The sequence below is a fragment of the Mustela nivalis genome (assembly GCF_964662115.1).
Source record: "Mustela nivalis genome assembly, chromosome: 14".
Lineage (NCBI taxonomy): Eukaryota > Metazoa > Chordata > Mammalia > Carnivora > Mustelidae > Mustela > Mustela nivalis.
This window is the reverse complement of record NC_139033.1, coordinates 88,595,062-88,619,714: the sequence shown is the minus strand read 5'-3', so window position 1 is coordinate 88,619,714 and position 24,653 is coordinate 88,595,062. Positions and strand designations below refer to the sequence as shown.

At 48.9% G+C, this 24,653-nt stretch overlaps 2 protein-coding genes across 5 annotated transcripts in view; both read right to left on the bottom strand.

Moving 5' to 3' along the window:
• THOC5 (THO complex subunit 5) overlaps window positions 1–4,712 on the bottom strand; it is a 34,618-nt gene extending 29,906 nt beyond the window's left edge. Inside the window, exons 1-4 of one of the 4 annotated variants that reach the window (XM_082698051.1) lie at window positions 4,451–4,685; window positions 2,278–2,409; window positions 1,927–2,004; window positions 134–277 (exon numbers count right to left, since the gene is read on the bottom strand). In XM_082698051.1, the coding sequence (XP_082554177.1) occupies window positions 134–178 (45 nt within the window). In that variant the 5' untranslated portion in view covers window positions 179–277; window positions 1,927–2,004; window positions 2,278–2,409; window positions 4,451–4,685. Of the gene's footprint in view, window positions 1–133; window positions 278–1,926; window positions 2,005–2,277; window positions 2,410–4,450 lie in introns of all 4 variants that reach the window. The other 3 variants (XM_082698052.1, XM_082698050.1, XM_082698049.1) reach the window with 3 other exon arrangements.
• A 756-nt stretch (window positions 4,713–5,468) lies between these two features.
• On the bottom strand, window positions 5,469–20,509 carry NIPSNAP1 (nipsnap homolog 1). The gene is made up of 10 exons (XM_082698153.1): window positions 20,208–20,509; window positions 12,931–13,058; window positions 12,690–12,735; window positions 12,334–12,428; window positions 10,386–10,456; window positions 10,098–10,238; window positions 9,772–9,803; window positions 9,308–9,402; window positions 7,874–7,957; window positions 5,469–6,616 (listed from the first exon to the last, which is right to left on the bottom strand). Exons 1-10 carry the CDS (start codon window positions 20,297–20,299, stop codon window positions 6,552–6,554), a joined length of 849 nt encoding a protein of 282 aa, XP_082554279.1. The 5' UTR covers window positions 20,300–20,509; the 3' UTR covers window positions 5,469–6,551.
• Window positions 20,510–24,653: the final 4,144 nt, after the last annotated feature.

Genomic DNA, 24,653 nt, shown 5'->3' with positions numbered 1-24,653 from the left:
CCCAGACTTCAACCCCCTGATCACGGTTAGGACAGAAGACCATGATGAGGAAAGGCTTTGATGGGTGCAAAACCAGGCCACCCATTCAAACCCACCAGGTTCTTGTCTGCCCAATCCCAGTCCCACTCCTTACCACATCCTTGCCTCCTCTGCTCTTCAGGTCCTGGATCTCAGCCATGAGCCTCTGCAACTCCTGGCATGTGTACTTGTACAGCTCATAGTCTCTGCCAGGGTCCCGCAGATCCACTTCAGCCTCCTCACTGTAGTATTTACCTTCCTGTGGAGAGAAGGAAACAGGCCTTAGGTGGGGAATAAAAGTCGCCCTGCTGGGACCAGGGACACTGGGCTGAAATCAGTTAACAATGAAACCCCAAATCAGGTGTCTAAAAAATCTGGTCCTCAAATCAAAGGTTTTTGTTCTTTTCAAAATGGAAAAGAATTCATTCCTCTTTTCTTATTTCTAACCATAAAGTAATGCGTGCTTGGTGTCAGAGACTCAGAACACAGTGAGAAGTATCAAAAGCAAAATGAAAACTTGCCTGTAATCTCACCTCCCAGCCTGAAATAACTATTTTTAATACTGCGGATAAACACAAATTTTATTTTTAAACAAAATGGGATCATACTGTTCATGCAATTTCTCATCCCAATAAATTTAAATATCCATTAAAATGGCTGCATTATAATCCACTCGAATTCATTTATCTAAGTTCCTACTGATGAGTGTTTAGATGATCAAATAAAGCTTTAGCAGAGATTAAAATTAAGAAGGGAATGTGGGGAAGAGAGGGGAGGAGGATTAAAACTTTCAATTTCTACCTCATGGGTCTGATCTCTTCCTTTCTTCAACCTGATGTGGGCCAATCAAAATTGGTCACTCAGCCTTAAAAGTGAACAGAATGCATTTCTTAAAGAGAGAGTCCACTATAGTTAATAATACCGCACTGTGTATTTACAAGTGGCTAAGAGAGTAGGTCTTAAAAGTTCTCATCACAGAGGTGCCTGAGTAGCTCAGTGAGTTAAGTGTCCAATTCTTGACTTCAGCTCAGGTCTTGATCTCAGGGTTGTGAGTTCAACCCCCATGTCAGGCTTGACACTAGGCGTGGAGTCTACTTAATTAAAAAAAAAAAGTTCTCGGGGCGCCTGGGTGGCTCAGTGGGTTAGGGCCTTTGCCTTTGGCTCAGGTCATGATCCCAGGTCCTGGGATCAAGCCCAGCATAGGGTTCTCTCTCAGCGGGAAGCCTGCTTCCTCCCCTCTCTTTGCCTGCTTCTCTGCCTACTTGTGATCTCTGTCAAATAAATAAATAAAATCTTTTAAAAAAAAAGTTCGCATCAGAAGAAATAAAAATTTTAACTATACATGGGGATAGATGTTAACTAGACTTTTGTGGTGATCATTTCACAATATATACAGATACTGAATGTTGTACACCTTAAATTAATACGTTATATATCAATTATATCTCAATAAAAAAAGAACCAGTGCCTGCAGTGGATAAGGTATTTTTGTTAGTCTAGAGTTCCTAAATCTGAGGAAAACATCATTTTCACTTAAATTCAAATTCTTACGTTTCTCTATTCTAGTTTAAAAAAAAAAAGTAGGGTGTTGGGGTGGCTGAGTCAGTTAAGCATCAGCCTTCGGCTTAGGTCATGATCCCAAGGTCCTGGGACAGAGCCCCGCATCAGGGAACCTGCTTCTCCATCTCCACTTGTGCTTGCTCTCTCTCTCCTGCACTCTCTCTCAAATAAATAAATAGCATCTTAAAATTAAATAATAAAGTAACCAACCAACCAACCAACCAAAACTATTAATTCATAAATCAGCTTGACAGAGTCAAGGAGAAAGAAACAGTAAAAGAACCTGCTGACCACATGAGCTCTCAGGCCACAGAAGAGATTCTGTGGGGATGCTGTTCTGATACTAACTCAGCAGCAGACCAGGGATGCCACATCTCCAGTCATCAGTGGTGTGCTGCTTCTTCTGGTGTACTGGCTTCTTCTGACCTTCAGGAAAAATGGAGACATACACCATACTAGAATGAGGTCTCTGTTCACACACTACTTATGTCTAATACAGGCTGGTAGGTTCTTGGGATGCTGCAGCTAAATCAGATGTAAATACTAAGGTCTGTAGAACCAAGGGAAGTCCCAGCACCTGGTCAAGCAGAGGCCATCTGGGTGGCAGTCCCTGTGACACTCAGCTGCTGCAAACTCAGCCTGGTGCTTTGGCCACAAGCTATAATTTCTTAGCAGTGTGGCAATCCTGGCTGACCTCACCTGCTCTGTATCAGAACGGTTACGCTTCCCTTCAGCGGGTGCTCCATCACTTCGGATCACTTTGGGCTTCCGTTTTTTGCTTGATTCTGATGACATGGTTGTTTGATCACGTCAGGAGGAAATAGCAGAGACCTGTTAAAAGGAGGAAACTTTAAAGATTTTTCAGAGCTGGAATTGGGAGATTTTCCTGGAGTCAGAATAGTGAAGTCTAACTAGTAGTTCTGGCCACGTATGCCCTTGTTAGCTCAAAAAAAAAGGTCACTTAACCCTCCAAAGCCTCAGTTTAATCCTCTGTAAAAGGGGGGAGGGATGCCTGGGTGGCTCAGTCAGTTAAGGTGAAGCCCTCACCTCAGGTTATGATCCTAGGGTCCTAGGAATCGAGTCCCTTGTTGGGCTCCCTGCTCAGTGAGGAGACCACTTCTCTCTCTCCCCACTGCTTGTAATCTCTCCCTCTCTCTCAAATGAATGAACAGAATCTTTTAAAAAATAAAAAGGGGAAATGAAGCACCTGTGTGGCTCAGTTGGTTAAGTGGCTGACTCCTGATTTCAGCTCAGGTCTTGATCTCAGGGTTGTGAGTTCAAGCCCTGCATCGGGTTCTGCGTTAGGTGTGGAGCCTATTCAAGATTCTCTCTCCCTCTGCCCCTTGCCCCCGCCCCCGGCGTCCCATTGGCACACTGTATCTCAAAGAAAAGGGGGGAATCATCCCTCAGCTTGTACAAAATGAACTCATCTTTTCCAGCTCTACCTTCTTTAAAGGCACCACAAGCACATCTCTGACTAAACTCCTCTGCCTAGCATATATACCCATTCCCAGTACTACTGATTGATCACTGCACGCTGGATCTGATCTAAGCACCTTAAGGGTATGTTCTTACTTGATCCTTATATGAAACTTTTCAGATTAAAACAAGTACCATTTTATGGATAAGAACACTGAGGTTCAGAAAGAAGAACGAGGTCATGATCCCAGGGTCCTGGGATTGAGCCCCACAGCGGGCTCTCTGCTCAGTACCTTCCTCTTTCTCTCTGCCTACTTCTGATCTCTGTCAAATAAATAAATAAAATCTCAAAAAAAAAAAAAAAAAGGGCAAACGAGGTGTTGAAGGTCACACAGCTGGTATGCTTAAGCTTGGGTCCATCTGACACCACATCAGTGCTCTTGACAACTACATTATTGTAACACCAGTGTGTCTTGCTGCCATCTCACTGGGCAATGCCATCAACTCTCTGGTTGGCCTTAAAACTCAAAAGAATAGAACCTACACTTCATGGGACTGGGGTCACAAAGCATCCTCCCTCTGCTACCTCTCCTGGTTGTCACCACAGCCCCGAGGTAGGCAGCACAATCTCTCTAACCCCCCAAAATCAGTCACAAACGCTTACTGAAGGAACCAATGGCTCACAGCAGTGAGTCAGAGAAGCCCAGAGTTGGGAGTCTCCACTCTATTTTACTGCTATGAGTCCTGGGACTCATAGTTGCTTCACTGTTCTCTGGGCAGGCTTCCTTACAGATCCAATGCGAATTACAGTCCCTACCTCCGGGGTTGCCGTGGTCATTGACACAGGAGGCACTCCACCGGGGAGGGTGATGAAGATGACTGGGGCTTTAGGTGGTACATGGGTAATCTGAAATAATGTTGAACACCTAAGAGAAAGTTCATCCCTTACCAATTATTTTTAGAAACTTCTGATTGCTTCAAGGAGAATATCTCATTTCCCTAGCTTGTCTTTAACACCCGTGAACAACAATGATCCTTTGTTAACAAAAGGACTCTGAGAGCCTTAGACAATGAAATCTAGCCAGAATTTAAAATGTTTTCATGTTAAATACATTAGTTTTTAATCATTATCTCCTATATAGGACAAATCTCCATTTAGGGGAGAGACTTAAAATTTTCTCCTAAAGGAAACTCACGTTTAAAATGTAAAAGGTGACTCGATTAAAAACCTTTAGCAAAGTCTTAAACGGTAAATTGTACAAACCCCACAATGTTGGGAAGCGAAAAGCCGGATTGTGGGAAATCCTGACTTCGAAAACCTAGTAAAAACAGCCTGGCACACGCAAGCACATAATAAATGTGAGCTATCATCACCACCACCTTCGACATAGACATCGTCACCTAGAGGCTACCCTGTGGGGCCCGACGCTGCTGCAGCAGCGGGTATTTTCACCTGCAGAGACTGAGCGCACCGCGCTCAGCGGCTGGAAACCCCGGAGGATGAGCACGGAGAATCGGGTCGGTCCCCAGCCCGGAGACGCCCTCCGGGAGGTCTGCACCTCAGTGCCGGAGGGCCCAGCACCGCTTCTCCGACCAGCACGCTGCGCAGCAGCCCCCTCACGGATCCAAGCCCCGAACCTGCCGCCGCAAGACAGCCACTTCCGGCGGCTGAGAGACGTCTTCCCGCACACCATAGAGAAGCGGAAGGAAAGAGCGGCTGGCCGGAAGCGAGGCGCGGAGGCCGGAAGCGAAGCACAAAGGTCTGGGACCGCCGCTGGCGCGTGGTGAAAGCTGCGACCGGCTGTCGCAGATCTGAGGTTTTCAGGGCGAGAATCAGCGGCCAGCATCCTCGCGCTGCCCTCTAGAACCAGGCAACTGAGACTTCAGGGACCGATTCTTTGCCTTGTTTACAACTTTCTCAGCGCCTAAAGCAACGTCCAGCAGCTAGTAGGCGCTCTGCTTACTATTAGTTGAATGAGTGTCGTATGCCCAAGATAACACGAGGGCGTAGTAGTGCCAAGACTCGAAACCCTGTGGATTTGCCTTTATAATATGTATATTTAACCACTGTCATATTCATCCAGACATACCACACTACTGAGGGTAGCAAGTCAGGGAAGGTATTCAATTCTCTTACACTTGTTTTTTTTTTTTTTCCCACGGATGCATCAGTGGTTTCCCCATTTGCCTAGGGCAGAGTCACAATTCTAATGCAGCATTTGACAGCCTCAAGTGTTTTCTACCCCTGGCACGAATTCTACAGAGTTCAGGACTTTTCATGTAAATTCTGCTTATCTGGAGGTAGAAACACTGATGTCCCGAATGCCTTCTGCCTTAGGGGGAGGCCCTCCAACATTGTGGCTCAGGGAACACAATACAGGGCAGGGGAGGTAAATTAGCCAGGTGGAACTAGGAAAGTGGCTCTGCCTCTAGCACCTAAGTTCCTTGCAGATGAAGAAAAAACATCATAGTTTATAGTAAATATTTAATTGGTTCCATCGGTGACTCCAGCACAAGTTTTCCTGAAAGGGAGACAGAATCAAGCAACCTAGAGGTTCATGAGGTGTAAGGATCACCGAGGAGCCTCCCAAAGTCACTATCCCACTCCAGATACCCAGTGGCACAGTAGAATGGGGGTTCGGCTGATAGAATATGAAGAGAGAAAAAGAATGCTGGGTGAGGGGAATATAGGCCCTGGCCTTTTACTTTGCCTGCAGGAATGAAAAAGAAAGTGCAGGAGATTCTCCCTACACAAAAGGGCTGAAACAGTCAAGTTCTCAGTCTCACCTAGGGAGAAAGAGATGAGCCTTTCCAACTGTCTTGTATTAGGAACCCCTCCCCAGGTGGTCTTCTATAACCTCTGTTCTGTATTCCTGATTCCAGATTCCAAATTCTGCAGTTCAAATCAAGTTCTGAATTCTACCTTCTAGGTTCATGTCCTATTCCGTGACCCAGATCCTTTCCAGGTCCCATCCCTTTTCCCAGTCTGAGTGGAATATGTCGGACCTCACCCCAGCTGTGCTACCTTGACAGTTTTCCCCTTTTCTTTTTGAGGCAGTTTTAGGCTTTTCCCTGACGGAGGGCCTTGGCTCAGACTACTCAGCAAGTGAGTGGTCCAGTGGAGACCAGGGAATTCCAGACAGCCAGGCCTGATCTGACCTCCCTTCCCATCTCCTCCCTAACCACTCAACATCCTACCTTTTGCACAACTAAAGCTAAACAGAGGGCTTCCATGGTGATAAATGGGGACTGGTGGCTTTGAGATGAGGAATCTTAGGGGGGAATGTAGGAAGACATAAAAGGTTGCTGTTCTTCATTCAGAGAAACTAAACACTGCTTCCAGCACAGGGGAAGGGGTGAACAGGGAAGGTGGGAAGGGTCTGGGCGGAGCTGCAAGTCCTCAGAACCCTGTCATCCTTTAGCTTCCCCTTGTCTGAGCTGAGCAAAAACCCCCAGAGTCTTCCCAAATCCAAGAGAAAACCAAGACAGCAGAACTGGGAGTTCTGCTGTCCATGGCTGCCCTGAGGGAGAAGGGGAAGGAGGCAGAGGCAGCATCACTGGAGAGGCGAGATCTTCAATGGGATCATGATCCGAGACTCCATGTGTCGCACCAGTGGGACTGTGGAAAGAGAGGCAGAGGTCACAGAGGGTGCAGCAGCAAGCGAATCCCAAAAGTGGACATTGAAGGAGTAGGCCTGGGATGCTGAGGTGGGGAAAGCCCCTCTGCCCTCCTAGAATGGAGAGCAGCCAACTGTGGGATATGAGGGGACTTGGGCGTCGCTGAGATACAACATTTTTTAATATTCATTATTATCTATTTATGTTTCTATGATGTGAAAGAATAAGTAGCATAGCAAAAAGTGATTTCACAGATAATATTGCTTAGGACAAAGCTAGGTGGAGAAGAAAGTAGGAGGATTTAAAGAAAAATATCAAGAAAATAATTATAGCCCTAGTATACTGGTAGGACAAAAGCTAAGAGGGTGTCCTTCAAGGGGCTAAGATTTGAAAAATACTGATTTAGTTCAAATTATTCACTTTACATATGGGGAGGCTGCAGCCCACAAGAGGTCAGCCCAAGGTCACCCAGGAGGTCAGACTCTTTACTCTTGCTCAGAGCTATTCAAACATTACCACACATACAAATTACCCACAGCTCTTGTTAAAGTGCAGATTCTGATTCAGCAAATGGGGTGGGAGTTGAGAGTCGGCATTTCTAATAAGCTTCCAGGAGATCCTGATACGATCATTCAACATCACGCTTTCAAGAGTGAGGCTCCCACTAACTCCTTCAGGAAGCATTCTCCCCCGCACCAGCTGGTAAGTGCAGACACTTAACTGTAAGCTCCTCAAGGAGCTCCTGTTCATTCTGTGTCCTCTAGCCACCCACCCACTGCAGTCAACACCCACTGACTCCAAGCGGTTCTCAGGGGTCCCAGCACGGTGGCAAACACAAGACAACGAAAACTTCTCAAAAAAATGCGCTGTGTACTTCCTCTGTGCCAGTCCGGGTGAAGCACTTTTCCTAACTTAGCTCCTAGAATCTTCCCTTCAGCTCTCTGAGGGAGGCGCTACCACTGTCACCATCTTACAGATGAAGAAACAGCCTTGGTATGGTGAAGAACCACGCTTGAGGTCAGTGCCTGGGGACTACCTGTGTTTTCATCACTGCGAGCACCTTCCTAGACCCACTGCCTAGATCATGTGGAGCGCGCCACCAGATAGAAACCCACTCATTGTCTTCAGAGTAAGTTCCCCGTCACTGGAGGTAATCAAGTGTGGCTTGATCCCCTTGCAGAGGGGATTCTATCCTCAGATTAGGCTCTGGGCAGATGACCTCCAAGGGCTAGACTGACCCCTCAGAGGAAGCACTCACCTGTGTAGTAGACATTTTCGTCCCAGCCCCTCTTCCTCCAGGCAGCATTTCGAGTCTCTTCCCGAGACTGCAGGTCTTTATAGGCTGTGGGAAATGCATTGGCTCATTCCGGGGAAATAGAGGATCTGATCTTATACCTAGCACAGGGCCCTCCTATCATTACCCCAAACCCTGTCCCTCTGTCTCTTCCCAGTCTCGAACTGTTAGCCAACACTGTCTGCTTTGACAATCTCATTCCATCAGTACATTTGTTGACAACTCCCAACTTTCTATTTCCAGCCCAGAACTCTTCTTCTGCTCTGTACCCATGTATCCAGTGCCCACTTGACGTCTCCACTTGGATGGTCAGCATCTCAAATGCAACATTTCCGGGGGCCAAAATTACACTCTTGACCCCTTCAACCTGGTCCACCTAGGGTCTCAGTAAAAGACACACAGCTGCTCAAGCAAGAATCTGGAGTTCTGGGGCACCTGGGTGGCTCCGATGGCTAAGCATCTGCCTTTGGCTCAGGTCATGATCTCAGTTCAGGGTCCTGGGATCAAGCCCCGCATTGGGTTCTCTGCTCAGCAGGGAGCCTGCCTTCTCCTCTCCCTGCCTACTTGTGATCTCTCTCTCTCTGTCAAATAAATTAAAAAAAAAAAAAAAAAAAAAAGAATCTAGAGTTTTCTCCCTGCCTCGCCCCACATAGACAACTCATCCACAAGACCCACTGGTTCCACCTCCAGACTAATGAATCTATCTGTGGCCTTTTCAGCATCCTCACTGCCACCACATTAGGCCAGGCCACCATCCTCCCAAACTCATCTGCCTGAAAAAGTTTAACCATCTCCTGATGCCCCACTTCCTCTCTTGCTCCCCTACAAAGCATTCTTGGCAAAGCACATGGCAAGCAGAGGAATCCTGCTTGACAAATCAGGTCATGTCATGCTGCTTAAAATGCTACATCAGTCCCCTGTTGCACTTAGGATAAATCCCAACGCATCCCCACAGCCTGCAAGGCCCAGCCTGATCTGGTATGTCCCTATATCCTCACACTCTTCACTCTCTCCACACTGGCCTCCTCTGTACTCTTCAAAGGCCTTTTCCCCACCTCAGGGCCTTTGCACATGTCCCCTCTACTTAGAATGCCCTTCCCTGGCAATTCACAAGCTGGCTCCTTCTCATCCTTTAGCTTAGTTAACATTTTACCTCCTCAGAGAGGCTGTCTTTGTCTATCCAAACCATTCCCATGTATTTCTTTATCATTTTTCCCCTGTCTTTTTATTAATTGTAGTAATTGGAAATTATGTTTCTGTGTTAGTTTATGCCTGAGGTGGTATCTCTCCCTACTAGAACACAAACTCCAGAAGGGCACTAATGTATTTGCATTATCTATACAGAGTGACAGTGGGGAAATGGGCTAGCAGAGGGCCCCTGGAGGGTCCTCAGCCTACCCCAGAGATGATGCACAACGTAGAGCTCTCCTATTTGTGAGAAGAAGCCGCCCACTGCCTCCTGGTTCTCTTGCCGGTACTTGATGGCCCGAGCCCTAGGGATGGCAAGAAGAGTGTCAAACAGAGGCTGGGGCCAGTGCAAAAGGCCCTCTGAGGTGTCCCTCGCCTGATTTCTCAGCCACACTCCTCCCCAAAGGAGGAGCCAGAGATAGGACCCTCAGCTCTCAGAGATGATCAGGGAAGTGGGTAACAAAGGTACAACCAGGGGCTGGATATTCCGCCACTAGGGGAGGCCTCACAATCCTCTAGGAGGTCCTCACCTCCTGGCTGGATCCTTCTTCTGGATCCATGAGGGGCAAAGGATGCCAGGCTCCCTGCCATGTTGGCCCTGGGAAAGGCGGCATGCCAGGGAACTGGGCAGGGCAGGTAGGCAGGGTCCCCCAACCCCTGGCATTCCCACTCACCAGTTGTTCCCCCACTCAATCATGGTTCCTGGCTGAAAGAGAACCAGAACAAAGAATGGAAATGAGCCCCCATCTCAGTTTCCAAATGTCAAGCTAGGTGGAGATGGCAAACTATCCTGTCTCCCCAGCCCCAGGGGCCACTTGCCCTCATTCAGGGGCCCTGGCTCACACCTGGGTGTGCATGTGTGCACAAAGTTTGAGTGCATAGGGAGGGAGAGGCCAGAAGCCCCAGTCTAGGTGCTGGGCACAGGACCCCCCTCTCCCCAGGTCAGGGTACCACAGCAGGGAAAGCGGGAGGCAGGCAGGGATCCAGTGGGGGGAGGCACCTTGAGCTTGTATGTCCTCAGCTCATAGATGTTGGGGCCTGCTCTGGGCTGTGGCTCGTTCCAGAAGCTGAACTCAAGGAGCATCTGGTTTCTCCTGGACAGCAGCATCTGGCTCCGCTCCTTTCGGAACTCCAGGTACTCCTGCGGGCACGGCAGTCTGGCCGTGATGACCATGAAGAGCACCCCCTCCCAAGCGGCTGTCCCCATGGGGTAGTGCTGGCAGCCCCTGGCACAGGGCTGAGCCAGAGCCAGTGTTCAGAGAGGTTTGTGGAGCAGAGGCCAACATACCTTGTTGCTTTTGAGCTTGTTCATGCAGTCCATGAGGGCTGGGTAGCCACCTGAGAATCGCCACAGGTGTACTGTTACATGGGGGAGAAAACAGGAGGTAGAGGTCAGAGGGCTGCCGGGACTCTGCCCTGCATACCCCAAGGCCAGCTAAGGGCATATGAAATGGGGCAGTCTCTAGCTAGGTCTCCTTAGCCCCAGGACTCTCTTGAGTTCCCTTTGCCCTGGTGGGGGATGGCGCTGGGCAGGGGATAACCCCAGACACAAACCCAGGAGGCCTGAGTTTGAGCTCCAGGTCTGCCAGGTGGCCTTTGACCCCCTCCAGGCTCGACGTCCTCATCTTAAAAATGGGAATAACATTTCCACCCAACCTTCCTTAAATAGCACAAGAGGATCAGATGTGTCCTTGTACCCAAAGTACAAAAGCACACATGAACCTGACCACGAGGCTTAGGATGGATAGGTTGGATAAACGATGAGTAGAGGGGCACCTGGGTGGCTCAGTGGGTTAAAGACTCTGCCTTCGGCTCACGTCATGATCTCAGGGTCCTAGGATCAAGCCCCGCATCAGGCTCTCTGCTCAGCAGGGAGCCTACTTCCTCCTCTCTCTCTCTGCCTGCCTCTCTACCTACTTGTGATCTCTCTCTCTGTCAAATAAATAAATAAAATCTTAAAAAAAAAGGGCCCGTAGATCTGATAAGCTAAGATGGAACATTCTAGAACAGTGAATTCAAAACAAAACAAGGACCACAAAAGGACGCACAGTGCGCTAGCACATCTGTCTAGGGGTAAGGGGACATATTCAGTGATGTTAAGCTATGCACCATCTCTCAATGGAGACCCAAAAGACTGTAACAGGAGATGCCTCTGGGGAAGACAACTGAGGCCTGGGGGCTCATGGGAAGGAGGGAGGCCTGTTTTTCACTGAAAATTCTTTGTGTTGTTTGAATTCTCTGTGCTGCTAGGTCAAATGATGTCCCCTTCCCCCGAAGTTCTATGCCTACCCAGAACCTCAGAATAGGAAACAGAGTCTTCATGGATGCGATCATGCTAAGATGGCATCCTACTGGGTAGGCCCGAAATTCAGTGACTGGTGTCCTCATATGAAGACGGTGATTTGGACACAGACACCAGGACACCATGTAAAGACAGAGGCACACAGGGAGAACGCTCTGTGACAACAGTCAGAGATGGGAGGGATGCCTCGACAAGCCCAGGAAAGCCAAACATTTCCAGCAACTGCCAGAAGCTGGAAAAGGCAAGAAAAGATTCTCCCCTAGAGCCTTTGGAGAGAACAAAGCCCTGCCAACACCTAGATTTCAGACTCCTGGGCTCCAGAACTTGAAAGAATTGATTTCTGTTGTTTTAAGCCACCCAGCAGTTGGAACTTTGCTATGGCAGTCCCATAAACTACTATTCCTTCCAATAACCAAGGGGGAAGAGAAGAAAGGAAACAATCTTGCCATTCCTGGGAGCCTGGCTGGGGCTGAGGGAGGAAGGTCTCCAAAGGGTGAGTCAGGCAGGCTAGAGCTGAGGGCAGCTGGCTCACCAGCAGTTTGGAAGCCCAGACTTCTCTTCCTTCCCTCCCTGGCCTGTCCCTTACCTACCTTCTGATTCCATCTGTGCCTTGATTTTCCTACCTGCAATATGGTCTGCCCCTAGAGCTTAAAGACCTCTTTCCCAAGGGAAACAGCAACAATACTGTATGGATGGAAGTCTACCAAGACTGGTGGAAAAGGGATAAACCTCATACTGAGGACCAACAGGAACAGTTACAGGCAGGGCACCTAGGCCCTTGAGAAGAAAGAGCAGTGGGGTGAGCTGATGAGGACTGCATTTAGAAAGATTCCTCTGGAGGGCGCTGTGGAGAGGGAGAGGTGGGTGGCCAGGCATGAGGGGTGCCAGAGACCTGGGCTGGGTGGCAATGGCATTGGGAAGGTGGGCACCTCACCTGCCTGGTCCTGCTCCCCGTACCATGTGTTCCAGTTGCCCACGAGCGAGCAGGGATAGTCCTCATCCAGGTGCAGCTTGGGCAGCACAGCCTCCCTGGGGTGGGGGGAGGGTGACAGAGAAGGTGGGAAGGGCTCGCACCAGCCACCAGGGCCCCTAAGATAAGGGTTCCAACTCAGGCCCTCAGGGCTGGGCCTCAGTCTCCCCATCTCTAAGATGCAGAGACTGGACAATTCATTCTTAGGACTTTTGGCTCTGAAATCTATGTGTCCTAGATTTCTGCAAGGAGAATGGGGCTGGGACGGAGGCTCACGCCCAAGCAGGGGGTGGGATCAGCACACGGAGGAGGGTGCTCACGTCAGGCTGTTGTAGGCATCCAGACACTCAGGCTTCACATTGTGAACTGCAACAGAGGAAAGAGAGTGGGAGGTGAAGCAAGGGGCTTGTGTTCCTGTGGGGAGGTGGGATGGGAGGTTGTCCCCCAAGGGGCAGGACTCCCAGGAGAGCTCAGGACATCCCAGCCCTTCTCGTGTCCCAGCGAAGCCTCACATGCCCCCTGGAGGTTCTGGGAGGGCAGACTGCCTCAGCAGCCACTCACACTGAATCTTGTAGAGGTTGCTGGTCTCTTTCTTGGATAGCAGGGTGGAGTGGGCATCCTTCCGGGGATCCACCTTGTGCACAAAGAGGGAGCGGAACCAGCTACTTTCATTGTCCTTGGAATAGAAGCTGCAGGGCAGAGGACAAAAAGAAGGTGGGGATAGCCCTGGCTCTTCCACCTGCTCAGATATCCTGCTCCCCATCCCTCAGATAGCCGGATGACCCACGTCTCTAGAAACGGGGCCATGGAATCCAGTGGCGGCTCCAGGGTGTAAAACATCATTGGAGGGCGCCTGGGTGGCTTAGTTGTTAAGCGGCTGCCTTTGGCTCAGGTCCTGCCTGATTCCATCCCCGCTCAGTGGGGAGTCTGCTTCTTCCTCTCCTGCTCCCCCTGCTATGTTCCCTCTCTTGCTGTCTTTCTCTCTGTCAAATAAATAAAATAAAATCTTTAAAAAACAGGGGCGCCTGGGTGGCTCAGTGGGTTAAAGCCTTTGCCTTCGGCTTGGGTCATGGTCCCAGGGTCCTGGGATCGAGCCCCACATCAGGCTCTCTGCTCGACGGGGAGCCTGCTTCCTCCTCTCTTTCTGCCTATCTCCTCCGCCTACTTGTAATCTCTGTCTGCCAAATAAATAAATAAAAATCTTTTTTAAAAAAACTTTAAAAAACAAAACAAAACAAAAACATCACTGGAGCCAGCCGAGCAGAGTGGTCCCTTTTCAAGATCATGGTTGCCCAATTTGCTTCTTAAAGCTTTGCAAGGGCCTCAGGAGGCCAGAAAAAGCAGCCCTACCTCCCACCTCTCTCCAGTCTCCCTTTATCTGCCACATCCTCTCCACCTGGGGCACATATTTGCAGCCCTCTGACAAGAGGCTCAACCCCAAACCCACCTTGCCAGATTTTCAAAATCCCTAACAGCCCGTCTGATCTTACCAGCCTTCCTTGCTGTCCCCTCCACCCAACCTGTGTACTCTACTATCCAGATCTGCTCCTCCCCGAACATACCAGACTCTCTTCCTCAGTGCTTTATTTGTAATTTCTGTTCCCTCTGGCAGAAGCCTATACTCACTGTCCTCTCCAGGGCTCACACTCCACTTGGCCTGTGACCCCTTCCCAGCCTCCACAAATGGAAAGCCAAAAAAAAATAAACTTTGTCCTTGAGGAAGTCACAGTCCACTGCAAGAAGCAGGCTTTGAAACATAATTGTAGCCAGAGGGATCTGGGAGAGCCTAGGTCAGCAAGCCTTTGGCAATCTAGGCAAACTCTCCAGAGGAGGTGATCTGACCAGTCTCTGAATCTCCAGGGTTGATTTGGCAGATAACAGCAGACAGAGGGGGTAAAAAGGCATTCCACGGCAAGATTCATTCATTCATCCAGGCCACACTTAATTGACAAATGTCTACCCTATGAACCTGGCTAAGGTGCTTTGAAAGAAAGAGAGAAAGAGAGAGAGAGGGAGGGAGGGAAGGGGGGAGGAAGGAAGGGAAAGAGAGAGAGAAAGAAGAGAAAGAAAAGAAAAGAAAAAAAATTTTGTTCAGAGCAGGGGACCTGTTGCACGTCCTGCCAGCTGGAATTATACTTCCCACACAAGGTCCCAGCAGGGGCAGGGCTTATTTTTAGACTGCCAGAGGCTCTAAAACTTCTTGCTTAGCAGCAGTGATACAATTTGTAGTTAGGCCTGAAGACCAGTCTCCTGCTAGATGATTTCCAGCCAGGGAGCCTGGCAGTGGGAGCCTTAAGGGCCCGCAAGTCCTCTCCTTTTTCAATCCTTTTCTATGACTAAAATAAAAAGAATTGTGTTGCAAATCAAAGTATTATTTTTTTCCTCAAAATATGGAGCAGCCACTGAGACTGATGAAATAAAAAAAAAGTATCTTAAAGTAGTAAAACAGTTGTATGAACATGGAGAAAAATGAGTGAAGATTTGTCCCAAACCTAATATTGCTTACCTTGGAAAGGGGAAAGGGAGATGGTTAAATTTTTATTTATTCACTATAGTTCTTTGTAAAGCTAAAAAAAAAAAAAACCACTTTAAGTGCTTCTGAATTCATAGGTGTTCTGTCACTGTGCATGTATCTGTTTCACGAACAAAAACCAAAAAGATGATTATCTTCTGATCATCAGTGTGGTTCTGCGAAATCTGGCTACCAGAGTAAGGGAGCTTTGCTCTCCGTACTTCAGCTGAGGACATCTTCTGTCAGGGATCTGTGATGAGCTTTTCAGACATGCTCTATGTAGTATTGACACAGTGTTGATAACTATTAGTATTGCCATTTTTGATATTTTCTCTTGAAAATAGGAGGTTTAAGGAACTTGCCCAAGGTCACATAGTAAATCAGGGGCAGAGCTGAGGCAAGAACCCACCCAGAGTTCTTTCCTCCTAAATCAGCCCCCAACTTGGGTTTGAGCACTGACCTGGGGGGGCATCAGGCACATACGGGGAAGAACCAGGTATTTCAACAAAGCCACCAGCAGAGAGATCTGACCTTTGGTTTGAAAGTAGGGGGGGATGCTTCCCTTGGAAGGGGTGGTGGCAGGGAAAACAGTGGCTCCGACTTACTGTCAGCCAAGACCTTTGCTCCAGGACTGGGCTTTGAGTAATTTATTAACATCAGTACTGACCAAGATAAACAGCCAGGAGGCCAGCCCCTGGAGAAAGAGTGGGGGGCTAGAATGTTCTCCACTCCGGGGGAATGGCAGGGGGTCCCAGAGCTCTGATGGGCTCCCATCTCTTCTCCCCACTCCCTAATCTGTCATGCCTACAGGCCTCTTTCTCCGTGTGTCAAATGAGCAAACTGGAGTAGCCTATCTCTAAAGATCTTTTCTCCAGGTAAAACCCAAGATGGGACCTGTCCAGGATCCCAGGTCAGGGTCTGAACTCTAAGGCAGTGTTCATAGGCTCACATTCTCAAGAATCCAAATTTCACTTTCTCAGTGAAATCACAACATCCTCCTTCCCTTGAACTCCCCAACCCCTCTCACCCTGTGCTCTATTTTTCCATAGTTCCTTCTAACACATTATACCTTGGCTTTTTCCTTTGATTATGTGCCTGGTTTATCGTCTGCCCATCAGAAGCAGCCCCACAGGGACAGGGATCTTGTCTGCCCCACGTAACCCAGTGCCTGGAACAGTGCTGGACAGCTGGCGCATGCTCAGTCTGCATGTGGGAAATAAATGAAGGCGGTGGGGCGGGGGAAGCGGGGAAGCTAAGACAGAAAGCTGCTTAAAGACAATAAAAGCTGGAAAATTTAGTGTTAATAAATAGTAACTGATGTGCAAAAAAAAAAAAAAAAAAAAAAAAAAAAAAAAAAAAAAAAAAAAAAAGACAATAAAAGCTGGAAGGTAAGTAAGTAGAGAAAGGGTGGCTCAGAGCGTGGATGCAGGGCTCAGGACCCCTTACGCGCCCCCACCCCACCATCAGGAGCAGAATTAGTGCTTAAGAGAACAAATTCTGGATGAATCCAGGTTCTAATCTCAGCACAGCTTCGTCTCTTTGAGCTTCATATTCCTTCTCTGTAAAATAGGGGCATTAGGATAGGTCCTCTAGAGAAAGGGCCTCACATGGCAGTGCAGCTAGTATCACAGTTCCTACCAAACTTCTCACAGATCCCCAAGCTCCTACTCTCTTTTCCCACTTTTCCTAATCTGCCCACCTGTCTTTGTAAAGCACAATTTGGTAACGTTATTACTGCTTGGCTCAAAAGTCTTCTGTGGCTCCCCATTGTGTACAAAATGAAGGCTGGGGGCACCTGGGTAGCTCAGAGGGTTAAGCCTCTAACTTGGGCTCTGGTCATGGTCTCGAGGTCCTGGGATAGAGCCCTGCATCGGGCTCTCTGCTCGGCGGGGAGCCTGCTTCCCCCTCTCTCTCTGCCTACTTATGATCTCTCTCTCTGTGTCAAATAAATAAATAAAATTTAAAAAAACAAAAAACAAACAAAAACAAAACGAAGGCTGGATGTCTCCACTTGGAATTCCAGCTCTTGTGTACTTTGGCAAGCTTTCCACAGAGCCAGAATTCACTATCCTAGTGGTTCTGAAACCCACAGCATTAATGTCACCTGAAGAATTCTCAGGCCCCATCCTAGACCTATGGCAACAGAAACTCTGGGGGCGGGCCTAGCAATCTGGGTTTTAACAAGCCCACCAAGGGATTCTGATTCCTGCTCGAGTTTAAGAATCACTGATCTCGAGCAGTCCCCAATTTCTTTCCTCTTTTTTTTTCCATGTCATCTCAGGAATGCCAAAGATTCTGGTATCTCATTAGGCCTAGAAAAACACCATGCAGCTTTGCCCAATCTATGGTAAGGAGCTGCCCCACATGGACCAGTTTAGCCCCTTCCACAAAACACCCCTCACATTTCCCCATCAGCCTTTTTATCGTTTTCATCTGTCTAATCTCCCCAGGCACACCAGAAGTCACTAGTTAATGTCTTCCCCCAAGCCCCTGCCATGGTACACAGCACAGTGCTTTTGGCATGGGAATTGCTCAACAAATGTTTGTCCCGGATGAGAACTTTTCAGTAGATGTCACATTTGCACTCTCGACAGGGATCAACAGTCTGATGCCCTGCCCCCCTCAACATGAAATTGCTCCAGAAAGTTCTCTAGATTTATATGCTAGGAAACTCAGCTCTAGGCACAATCTGAAATACACTTCTGTTTAGAGATGGCTGACTGCAGGAAGGGACCATGTTTCTGCTTACTGTTGCAGAAGTGTATATTGAGAAGACACACCAGGAGAACTAAAAGAACTGAAGTTCTGGAGTGCCCTGCTGGCTCAGTCCGTGGAGCATGGGACTTTTGATCTCAGGGCCCTGAGTTCAAGTCCCATGCTGGGCATAGAGCTTACTTAATAATAATAAAAATAAAATAACTATAGTTCTATCAACAGGATTACTGGTGCAAGAGTAGCAACTCTGGGACGCCTGGGTGGCTCAGTTGGTTTAGCAGCTGCCTTCAGCTCAGGTCATGATCCCAGCGTCCTAGGATCGAGTCCCACATTGCCTGCCATTCTGTCTGCCTGTGCGTGCTCTCACTGTCTCTGTCTCTCTGACAAATAAATAAATAAATAAATAATCTTTAAAAAAAAAAAAAAGAGTAGCAACTCTATTTATTGAACAATTACTATGTGCTAAGAACTAATCCTCACAGTATATTTGTTTGTTTGTTTAAGATTTATTTATTTATTTGACAGAGATCACAAGTAGGCAGAGAGGCAGGCAGAGAGAGAGGAGGAAGCAGGCTCCCCGCCGAGCAGAGAGCCCCATGTGGGGCTCGATCCCAGGACCCCGAGATCATGACCTGAGCCGAAGGTGGAGGCTTTAACCCACTGAGCTACCCAGGCACCCCCCCACAGTATGTTTTTGAGAAGAATGAAGTTTTCCATGCCTTATTCAAAGATGGTTCATTAATGGCCAAGAGGACTCCAATCCACATCCATCTGACTTCAAAGCCCACACTCTGTCTCCATCCCAGCAGCCCCCAAACCTCAGAGCCTGAAAGGCTGCTGCTTGACCCTCTAGTGACTCCAGGGAGATATGGGACCAGCTAAAGGTCAGTAGGAGGGGATGTTCCCAGGTACCCAAACTGAGATCAGGGCATAAGTAACTCAGATGCAGTTTTTGAGTGATTTTTGTAAGTATCAACGCAAGTGCCTTCACAGCAATACCGCAGAAACTCCCAGCTGGGATTATCATCCCCCCTTTACAGAAAAGGAAACCAAGGTTTACAGCGGTTCAGCGCTTCATCCAAGTGAATTAAGTGAGGAGTTTCAGGTGGCCTCTATGTCCCATGCTCCTTTTGCAGCCTCTGGACACTTGCCACACAAATGGCTCTACCACCTACTGATTCTTTTACCCTGAGGAAGTGAGATCCCGGTCCCCAGCCTCAATTTTCTCATCTGGAAAACAAAAGCCTCATAGAAGATGATCTCCCCAAGCCCGTTTCAGCCCTGCTGTCATAAGGGGTTCATGCAGAAATTGTCTGAACAAGGGCAACATCTGTTGCATGTTCACCAGGAGCTAGAAGCCTCACATATGTGATGTGGCTTTTTAGCCCTCAACAGCTCTATGACATACATACCATTTTATCACTCCTGTTTTACAAATGAGGAAGCTGATACTTCAAGAGGCCAAATGACTTGCCCAAGGTCACCACACTAACAGGCTGAGTTAAATTTGCCCATGCCAGACAAACTCCAGGCTCTTTTCATGCTAGGAAGGTTCTCCCCAGTTATTGGGCAGTCAGAGTAGGGGTGCAGGTCTGGCTCCTCTTTCCCAACAGCCCAAGAGCCACACTGCACAATGCTCTGAGATCCCATGGCAAGGCCTAACAGAACTCTGCAGCTTCATGCCTGGCTGGGCTGCTGGACAGGAGAGCCCCCTGCTTCCTTTCCACAGGTGGGGAGACAGGTGTCTTCACTTCATTAGCAATATGTTCTTGAGCATACTGTCTTGAACCCTGTGCTAGGGGCTGGATTAACAGAAAAGTGATGTGACACGCCACTCGGGGAGATAGGCAAATGTGTCTACAGGGTGATGAGGAGATGGGGAAAGTACAGGGTCCTGGAGACAGAGGAGGGAGGGGCCACCCCAGGCCCGGTGAGGGAGGTCAAGCCCTGCCTCAGTCCCAAAAAAAGCCCAGGCTGAGGGCATGGTCAAGCCAGCCTCCTCCTCCCAGGAGGCCACCAGTTGTGGTGCAAAGAGCACTGGTTGTTAGGAGACCTGTGTCCAGACCCAGTGCCACCTCGAGACACCAGAGAGAGTGACCTTGGGCAACTCTCATCCCTTTCCAGGCCTCCTTTGCCCCACTTGTACTGTTCAGGACTGGGGAGCAAAGGGTCTGTGCAACCATGGCCTTTGGGGGTTCCCCACTGCTCCCCATATCTCTTCCTCCGAGAACTTCCCGAAGCTGGAGCTGCCTCTCCTAGAAGTCCCCAGTGGATGCTATTTCACAATCATCCCAAAGGCCTAAAGAAGGAGCCACTCCTGCCCTCTGCCCGGTTCCTACTCTCCAGGGCCCAGGAAATGCCCCTCCCATTCACCCCATCTTTCATTCTGTACCCAGAGCCAAGTACCCACTAGGACAAAGACCCTGCGCTTATCTTACCCATCCTTCCCATTCCCTGCCGAGAGCTCCTCCCCAGGCCTATATCTTGCCCCCGCCTCTAACCCATAGATTCCAAGCCCGAGCCTGCCCATCCCCCAAACCCAGACCCTGGCCCCCGCCCCTGCACCCAACTCGCGCGCGCGCCGTTCCCCCACCCTCCACCCGGCTCTCACCGCGCAGCAGCCGCAAAGTCCCCGGCGCCCGGCCTCGGGCCCCCCAGCAGCCGCCGCGCCGCCGCAGAGATGCTGCACAGCCGCGGAGCCATGTTGGAGCGGCGCAGGTTGGAGAAAGGTCCCGCCCCCGAACCCGGAGGTAGGGCGGGGCGTGATTAATCCCCGCCCCACCCAGCTAGCCCGCCTCCATCCGCGAGCAGTCAGGTGGGCGTTGCCGCGGGACATCCCCCAACTCCACAACGGCTGGGCTGAAGACAGTTTCCTGTCCTCAGAGTCCCTGCAGCTCTGGTACTGACTTGCTCTGTCACCTTGACGAAGGCCTTTATCCACTCTGGGCCCCAGTGTTCACCTCGGTAAAATGGAAGCGTCGAACATTGATACTGCAGGTTCTTAATTGGGCACTCAAGATTAGTAGCAGAGGGTCAGTCAGTAGGTCCCCTGAAGTTGTGCGTTTTTCTGGGGAGGAAGGATCTACGGGCAGTATTTAGCACATTATCAAAGGAACAAACCCTTGGGCGCCTGGATGGCGCAGATGGTTAAGCGCCTGCCTTTGGCCCAGGTCCTCATACCGTGGTCCTGGAGTCGAGTCCTGCATTGGATTCCCTGCTCGGGAGGGAGCCTGCTTCTCCCTCTGTCTCTGTCTCTCATAAATAGATTAAAAAATCTAAAAAAAAAAAAAAAAGAAAAAAAGAACAAACCCTTAACAATTGAATACAGTTGGACTAGGCTCTGGGCCACTAGTACTTTCTTCATTTCCTTTTCTATCTTCATCCCGTTTTACCATCTCTACCTGGGCATCTTGGGCCCCATGCCTTCTCCTGGCCTTGTCCTGGCTCTTTTGCCTGCCTTCCAAACTAATCCTTTCTCAGTCCACAATCCCCCAGGTCACAGATCTCAGCAAGAGCAGGGAGTTTGCAGACCCCAGGAGGGGCCCAGGTTCCTGGGTGCATGCATGGATACTTGCATACATACCCCTGAAAGAATATCCACCCACTGACCGTTGGCCCCCTTCTCGTACACTCGGCAAGGGGGGTGAAGGGCAGGCATTAATTTTGTTACTCCTTCAGCAAATACTGAGTCAGCCTGGCTCTGTGTTAGGCTCTGAGACACTAAAGATGGATAGGACAAACAAGCCCCCAGCCCTTTTGGGACTCGAGATCTGGTAAGGGAGACAAAATCACTGACTTTGAGCCCCTTCAGGACAGATGCCTTAGGCTGCTCTCCCCTCACTTCTCCTGCCTGACATACATTAAATATTTACTAAATAAGTGAAAAATATATACAAAAGTATTTTGTCAGTTACAGTGCAGACTAGGGAGAAATATGGGAGGCTGTGAGGACTTAACAATGGGTGGGGAAGAGGAAAAGGGAGATCATCCTATATACACTTGAGGGTCAGTAATGACTTCTATAAGGAAGTGAGGCTTGCACTGTAATTTTTTCCCCTCTGCTTTCTAAAAGAACATATATCTGTGATTTATTTAAAAAGGAAACTATAATCTCATGATAAATGGAAAACCTGTCATAAATAGGCAGAACCATCGAAATTATGTTGTGGACACAGCACTGTGACCACTGCCTTATAGCTAGGGCAGAAGGCTGTGAGTCTGAGGCCTTCTCTCTGTGTTACCAAAGAAGAGCACGAGGGGCACCTGCGTGGCTCAATTGGTTAAGTGTTTGCCATAGACTCAGGTCATGATCCCAGGATCCTGGGATGGTGCCCCCGTCGTGCATCTTGCTCAGCAAAGAGCCTGCTTCTCCCTCTGCCTCTGCCTGCTGCTCCCCTGGCTTGTGCACGGGCTTTCTCTCTCTCTCTCTCTCTCTCTCTCTGTCAAATAAATAAAATCTTAAAAAAAAAAAAAGAATTAAAAAATCAAAACGAAAACAAAGACGAAGAACTCGGACATAGCTGTGCCCCTTGGCTCTTTGGGTTTATCCAAAGGACCAAAAGGAAATAAACTTCCCCTTCTGGAAGCTGGTGTGATCAGAAGCTCCCCAGTCCCAGTCACTCAGGAAAAGCCCAGATGGGTAGATGGAGGTGAAACAAATGGGATGTCACTTGCGTCATGTGGTAGAACTTTTCCTTCCCTTAGGCTCTGAGTGTGGTAGACCTGGAGAGGCAGAAATGGAGTCCCAACGGGCCTCCCAGGAGGCCTGACTTTGAACCTATGGTTGAAAGGATAAGTGGAGAGAGTTTGCAGGAGAAGGGAGCAGGGCAAGGGGAAACTTGGGCAGAGAGAGCAATGTGAGCATAGTATGTGAAAAGGGTGCCAGGCTGAAACAGGTTAGAAATGTTTAGCACAATCATATATAATCAAAGGGTAGAGATTATGTGGAGCCAACTTATCACCGAGTACAAAGAATAGCTCTCAAATGATGGAGGGGGCAGCCTTGGTGACCTATGACTGAATTATGCCAAGGGAGACTACAGAGCAATACATTGGCCAAGCGGTAGAGGGCATTTGGTAATGAAACCATGGGAAGCCAGAACCCGTGGACAGGAAGGGGCTGGCCCTCCTGGTCTAGGGTGAGTCTTCACCAAATTCCAGATGTTTCTGGCCACATCTGCTGGCAAGAAGGAGGGCTGACCTGTAGCCTCCTCACACTGGTCTGACATTTCCAAGAGGGTCTCCCCATCTCCATCCACTTAAGTGAGGCAAGAAGATAACAGCAGGTGGTTCCAGGAGCATCTCCCACCCCAGACCAGGAGAGATGGGAGATAGATCTTCTTCCCCACATCCTATGAACCACAGCGTGGGAGTTGACTGGAAGTACAGCTTCGAGACCCCAACCCCAACCCCAGCTAGGATGACCAACTGATTCCAGTTTACCCTAGACGTTTTTGCACTGGAAGACCTCCATTTAGGAAACCCCTCCATCCCAGGAAAACTAGGAGATTTGGTCATCCCAATTGTGGGCCTATCCTTCTCTCTCTCTCTCTCTCTTTTTTTTTTTTAAAGATTTTATTTATTTGACAGACAGAGATCACAAGTAGGCCGAGAGGCAGGCAGAGAGAGAGAGAGACACGGAAGAAGGCTCCCTGCTGAGCAGAGAGCCCGCTGTGGGGCTCAATCCCAGGACCCTGAGATCATGACCTGAGCCGAAGGCAGAGGCCTTAATCCACTGAGCCACCCAGGCACCCATCCCTCTCTTCATAACACATGCCCACTTCATCCCAGAATCTTTTCCTTGCTTAACTAACTCTATTTACCTTGCTTGAAGGAGTGGTGCAGAGGGTTTCTCTTTGTGACATTCAGTGACATGCAGTGCTGGTTAACTGAGCAGTTGATGGGAGTGAGTCCCTGACCCACGGACTGGGCATTCTGGGCAGCAAACCAGGTAGATGTTGGGCAACAATTCTACAAATAAGGAATTAGACCATTTCTAATTACTGTGGAATAAATCACCCCCAAAATCTAGCATCTTGATATTTATACCCTTGTAAAACCCCCTCCCATGTGTGATAATAATAAACAATTATTATCACACATGGTTCCAAATGGGTCAGAAATAATTCAGAATTGAGTAGTTAGCTGGGCTGGTGGTTCTGGCTCAGCATCTCCCACAAAGGTGCAGTGTTCGCCTACAAGATGTCAGCTTGTTGGGGCAGCTGGCTGGCTCAACTGGAAGAGCATGGCCTCTTGGCCTTGGATTTGTGAGTTTGGGCCCCACCTTGGGTATAGGGGTTATTTAAATAAATAAATAACTAATATGTATTTGTTAAATATGTATGTGTGTCAGCTTGCACTGTGGTCATCTGAAGGCTTGACTGGGGCTATGGGATCTACTTCCAAGTAGGCTGTTCACACACCTGACAAGTGAGTGCTGGTTGTTGACCATAGACTTCTCTAGACACTGCTTGGGTATCTTTACTACATAGCAGTGGGCTTCCCCTAAACCAAGTGGTCCAAGAGAGAGTTAAGTGGAACCTTCAAGGACTCTTGTGACCTTGGAAATCGCACTTTTCATTTCTGCCTGTCGTATTGGTTACGCATGTCAGTCCTGCTCAGTGTGGGAGGGGGTTTTACAAGGGTATAAATATCAAGATGCAAGAGTCATGGGGGCGACCTGGGAGGATGGCTACTGTGATTAGGTTTTGTACTAGGCCCAAATTAATTATTGGGACTGGACCTAGCATTCCAAACCATCCTCTGTGAGCAGGCCACCCTAGTATCCTTGTCTTCTGTCCTAGGATCTCTCCCTCCTCTTACTCTCTGAGCTCCCTTCTTGCCCACCATCAAGTCTGTGACATCTCTGTCTCCCAGACCTGTCCATCCTTCCCCTCTCTGCAGAGAGCTGACCCATCTCTTCTCCTCCTTCCTTTCCCAAAGCTGCCCTCACAGAATGCACCTTCATAACTCATGGCCAAGGCCTGCTGCCCAATCTGTGAAATAAAATGAGAGGAGCAAGGGACAAAGACAAATGGGCAGAGGCAGGCAGAGAGGA